Source organism: Montipora foliosa, unplaced genomic scaffold, assembly GCF_036669935.1.
Source record: "Montipora foliosa isolate CH-2021 unplaced genomic scaffold, ASM3666993v2 scaffold_407, whole genome shotgun sequence".
NCBI classification, from domain to species: domain Eukaryota; kingdom Metazoa; phylum Cnidaria; class Anthozoa; order Scleractinia; family Acroporidae; genus Montipora; species Montipora foliosa.
In genome coordinates, this window is record NW_027179709.1 from 832,501 (window position 1) to 838,052 (window position 5,552).

Here is a 5,552-nt window from a genome sequence, read left to right on the forward strand (position 1 = left end):
TGAGCTGTACTTTTAATATTTCGCCAAGGTGGTGTTACGTACAACACTGAAACCAAATGGAAATTTCTCTGGTAACTTACGGGTTCAACAAAGACAGAGAAGGAATCGAACACTACAAGTACATCTGTGATCTCTGTTGTGTCTCACAGTGTTTACTGAAGTCGCATCTATTTAAAGTTTGCCTGTTTGTCCGGCAAGTAACATTCATTTTGTACTCAACTCTGCAAAGGTTAAAAAAAATTGGAAATGTGACAGTGAAAAATTATTTGAATGAAAGCTTGTTGTCTCTTTTGTGTTTTATTATGTACGGTCAAGGTTCTTTCTAAAAGGGGTTGATGTGAACTGTCAGAAATTTATTTAATTGCATATGCTTTGTGATTGTGTTACGCTTGCACGCACGCAACTGAAATAGGAAGGGTTTCTTGCCTCTTATAGCAAATATGTTGCTTGTTTCAATAAATGTTTCGCTGGAAAATATTTACGTGAAATTTCCAGCTTTTGTAAATTTATCATGTTGTGTAATTTTCGAGCTTAGCAAATTTGCATACATGTGTTGAAATGTGATACGGGGAGAATTTTTGTGGTAACGCATAAGTCATGAAAATAAACAGGTCTGTTGGAAGCTAACAAAATCTGTATCTTTCTTGGTTCGCATTTGATAGCATTAAAATATAATTTTCGGTCCTATGCATCTGTTACTGAGTGATATATTTCTTAGGTCGCCCATCCAGTTACTAACCCTGCCGGATAGGGGAACTTCAGCTTTCAACTTTTGTTTACAAAGCTATCAGATGCTGTCATTGCACGCTTACACTTGTGGTGGAAAGAAGTTGCATGATCAACAAGTCAGCCCAGAAGCCAATGTTTCTCGATTCCCTTTTATTTTCTTCAATCTCTCTGGGTTCAGTACTTTGCTAGTAAACACATGTCTTCTCAAGGAGCTATTTATCTAAGACTTCTACCATGGCGCTACAATGATAGACAATACCAAAACAATATCGTGTACTGTTAGACCTAAATATTACGCAAAGACAACTGTCAACATGTCATCCCAGAAGACAATGTTTTTCACTTCCCATTTATTTTCTTCAATCTTTCAGGGTTCAGTACTTTGCTAGTAACCACATGAATTCTCAGGCTATTTACCCAAGACTTTTACCATGGCACTACAATGATAGACAAAACCAAAACAATATCGTGCACTGTTAGAGCTACATATTACGCAAGGACAACTTGAATCTCCTGGAAGACAACACACAGCTCAGTTGACATTATGGAATAAATCGCTGTGTTACTTCACTACCACACGTAAGCAATGCGTGTCAATTTTTTAAAAGAGGACAGGAATTTCTTCTTTCTGACAAATGATTAATTAATAGGCCAGTAGCCAGGTTTTTAACCTCAGAAAAGGATCTGTTTTGTCGTACGAACGTGTGAGGACTTGTGAGCCAAAGGGACTCTGCTGGTGTGACTTCTGGTTGAGCTCTTAAATGGTCTTTAATGACCCCCCAACTTGAAAAAAATTGCCTGGAATGCTGCACGTACCACAGGCAACCCAGTGTACCCTCACGGAGGGTCTAGTTTTAATCCATCTGTGTTCGTATTCAACCTCAAAGTCTTATCTTCCAGCCACTTGAGCTCATGGCTATTTGTTTTTCTAAGTCTTGTCAGGGGTCTAAAGTTTGATGATGTCGAATGTGCTCTCAGCTTTGCGGGTCCATTTCTCGCACGCATGTTTTTGTTCGCGTCATGCAGCTCTCCAAACCATGTGACACTGTGACACAAATACATATGTACATCAACTTTATTTATCTCGAAATTTAGTGTAGGCTTAGAAAAAGTTAGTATTTTATTCGCAAACTTCAATGTATTTGAATGGATGAATCTTTAGCATGCATGCATCAGTCCACAGATCTTCCCGCTTTAAATTAACTTGAATAAAGTGTTTCCAATTAAAAACAAAGAGAGAACTCGGGCGAAAGTATTTAAAACTCTCAGTTTTTTTATACTTTGTAAACACATATTCATCAGTTAACTGAGTGAAAACTCCCGACTTTCAAGTCATATGGAAGAAAAACCTAGACTGGTTCCGAGCGAGATCTACAACGCAACAATAAAAACAGAGCTCTTTTGAACTGAGGCATTTTTAATGCATATAACAATGGATATATAAGAGAGTTTCTGTAAAATAAGCAATCTAAGGATAGTGCTAAATGCGGCCATGTTTCATGAGAAATGGTTTCAACCATTTCGCCTGAAGTAACATGAAAAAGAAACCAGTAAATTGTAAATGGCATCATTACTGGGTTGCCAAACCCAGTCGGAATCTCGGTTTGATTTCGTGGGTTTTTTTGTTATTTTCCGTGTCGGGAAAATTCTTGCCTGTCACTCCCCTGCTAAGTGGTGTGCATAGAGTCTTCTCTGCGTATTTTGTTAGGTTTGAGGGGGCTGGGGTAATGCGTAGCTTGCTCTGCACAATTAACCTGTCATGGCGTCTAAAGTCATTGTAACACGAATGGCGTTTTAGTATATCTTTAAAGAAATATACCCATATGGAGCTCAAGAATGGAACGTCAAGACAGGCGGTGAAACATAAAGATCTGGAATCTTAAAAGCGACTAGTAATGGACTTCGACAGCGTGAATCTTTCGCGGAATGATTTCCGTACAGGTCCCTACTTCATTATGCATGCAGAATATATTAATTATTCATTCGCGCTATTGTTTTCTAGAACAATGCGTATACCCAAGGGAATCGAATATATACATGGCTAATTTGTACTTACGGGATGATCAAAAGTGGATCTCATTCTCTCTCTCTCGCTCGCTCCCTCTCTTTTTTCACCCTCTCTCTTTTCTTTGCCCTTTTTGCTCACAACGTTTCTCTTTCTTTTCGTCCCAGCTTTCCTCTTTCGATTCTTTTGTCCTGTCTGTCTTCTCCAGATCCCGCTCGGCTTTTTCTTTCTTTTTTTCGAAGTCTCTCGCAGTCTGCCTTGAACTCCGTACCTCTGTAAACCTCTGGATTACTTGTCCCTCTTCTAGACCACTGAGCTAACGTGTCAAGTTGCTAATTCACACCTTGATAATGATATTTCTTTGGAATTCTGGACGACAATTTACATAACAATGATAAGTAATTATATACGCGTGCCGTGCCGACCACCAATAAATGCACTGATTTTGCTTCTTTTGAAACAACGTCACCCCTTAATAATGCTAACCGTAACCCTTTAGGCTTAAGGTTGAACCCAGTAAAATTCTTTTGGAGGTTAATCGAGCATATCTGTGAATGTCTGAATTGCTTGTTTTTTTCATCCCCCGTGCTGCACACTTAAAAGAGCACTGCACGGAAGAGTATACCTCCTTGTGATTGGGGCATCCTATATGGGAAATTTTTTATGCACGATTTATTGCAATATAAAATCTTTGAGTCGACCTTAACCCCTCTTTTCAGCAAACTGTGAATTTTGAAATGATGGCCGCCTCTCAAGAATCAAATATAAACTTATGGAAACTATCCCGACTTTTAGCCGATCACGAGCGGTGCATAGAGTGGTGTAAAGAGCACAATCTACTCTCGTCGTCAATGAAATGCCCTAAACCTGAGTGCGGAAACGCACTCAAATGGCAAAGACGAACTGTATCGGGGGATGGATTTGTTTGGCGATGCTCTAGAAAAAACTGCAATGGACAAGCTTCAATCCGCCAGAAGTCATGGTTAAGTGGTAGTAAGCTTTCCCTTGAAAAAATATTAGCCCTAACTTACGCTTGGGCGCATAAATTCACCACAACACAAGCAGTGCACGAAACCGCGTTAGATGAAGAAACCACCTCGACAGAAACGGTGATAGATTGGTATAACTATTGCCGGGAGGTTTGTGCAGATAGAATAATGAAACAACATGCGAGGCCAATAGGCGGTCCTGGTACAACTGTTGAGATTGATGAGTCCAAGTTTGGCAAGATGAAGTATCACAAAGGTCGCTACATCGAAGGACAGTGGGTCTTTGGTGGCATTTGCCGGGAAACCAAGGCCTGCTTCCTTGTCCCGGTAGAGCGCAGGGATAAAGAGACACTCTTGCCAATTATCCGCGCTCAAATATTGCATGGAACACGCGTCATGAGCGACATGTGGAAAGCTTACGATTGCCTACAAGACGAGGGCTATCATCATCTCAGAGTTAACCATCGCCTAAACTTCGTTGACCCAGACACGCTTGCCCACACGCAGCGCATTGAAAATACATGGTGGGGAGTAAAACGAAGTATGCCTCGTACAGGAACATCCGTGGATCTGTTCGAAAGCTACCTACAGGAGTGGTTGTGGCGTCAGCAAAACAAAAGTGATCCATTCGGAAACATCATTGAGCATATCGCTGATTTGTACAATGTGCGATAAAGAGCCCTCTCTATGCACTGCTCGTGATTCGGCGAAAAGAGCCGTACATTATACAGGAAAGAAAACAAACCCACACTTTGCAGTGCTTTGGTGAATTGACAAAGAAACGAAGGACAATTTTAAGGGCAAAAAGAAGGTAGGCATTCAATTTCTGCAAACTTTTATTTGGTCCGTTTGTTTTGTACATGAGAATCTGAACCGTATTTGTACAAAGATTTCTTAAAATTCCACTTCTTTCGCTTATTTTAAAATTGACAAATGGCTAAAATTGCTAGAAAAGTGCAAAAATTAAGTTGAAAATGTTCGATTTTCCGTATTTCAGTCAAAAATTTTACCGATTTTATTTAAGTCCATATAGACTTAAAAAAAAAACCTCTAAGAAGACCAAACAAAGCGCTACACTCCCAAAGGGCGTCTATTGTTATCGCTATTGTTTTCTTGAAACAAAGGACCGTATGCATAATGAAGTAGGGACCTGTGCGGAAATCTTGCCTCTTTCGCCCGTCGAGCCGAAATCAAAATGAGCTGTACTTTTAATATTTCGCCAAGGTGGTGTTACGTACAACACTGAAACCAAATGGAAATTTCTCTGGTAACTTACGGGTTCAACAAAGACAGAGAAGGAATCGAACACCACAAATAGATCTGTGATCTCTGTTGTGTGTCTCACAGTGTTTACTGAAGTCGCATCTATTTAAAGTTTGCGTGTTTGTCCGGCAAGTAACATTCATTTTGTACTCAACTCTGCAAAGGTTAAAAAAAATTGTAAATGCGACAGTGAAAAGTTATTTGAATGAAAGCTTGTTGTCTCTTTTGTGCTATATTATGTACGGTCAAGGTTCTTTCGAAAAGGGTTTGATGTGAACTGTCAGAAATTTATTTAATTGCATATGCTTTGTGATTGTTTCGCTTGCACGCACGCAACTGAAATAGGAAGGGTTTCTTGCCTCTTATAGCAAACATGTTGCTTGTTTCAAAAAATGTTTCGCTGGAAAATGTTTCTGTGAAATTTCCAGCTTTTGTAAATTTATCATGTTGTGTAATTTTCGAGCTTTGCAAATTTGCATACATGTGTTGAAATGTGATACGGGAGAATTTTTGTGGTAACCCATAAGTCACGAAAATAAACAGGTCTGTTGGAAGCGTGCTTGAGT

The 5,552-nt window shown here is 39.6% G+C and overlaps 1 protein-coding gene across 1 annotated transcript; it reads left to right on the top strand.

Moving 5' to 3' along the window:
- Nucleotides 1-3,474: 3,474 nt before the first annotated feature.
- On the top strand, nucleotides 3,475-4,398 carry LOC137988129 (uncharacterized). Its single transcript, XM_068834182.1, has one exon. It carries the CDS (start codon nucleotides 3,475-3,477, stop codon nucleotides 4,396-4,398), a length of 924 nt encoding a protein of 307 aa, XP_068690283.1.
- Nucleotides 4,399-5,552: the final 1,154 nt, after the last annotated feature.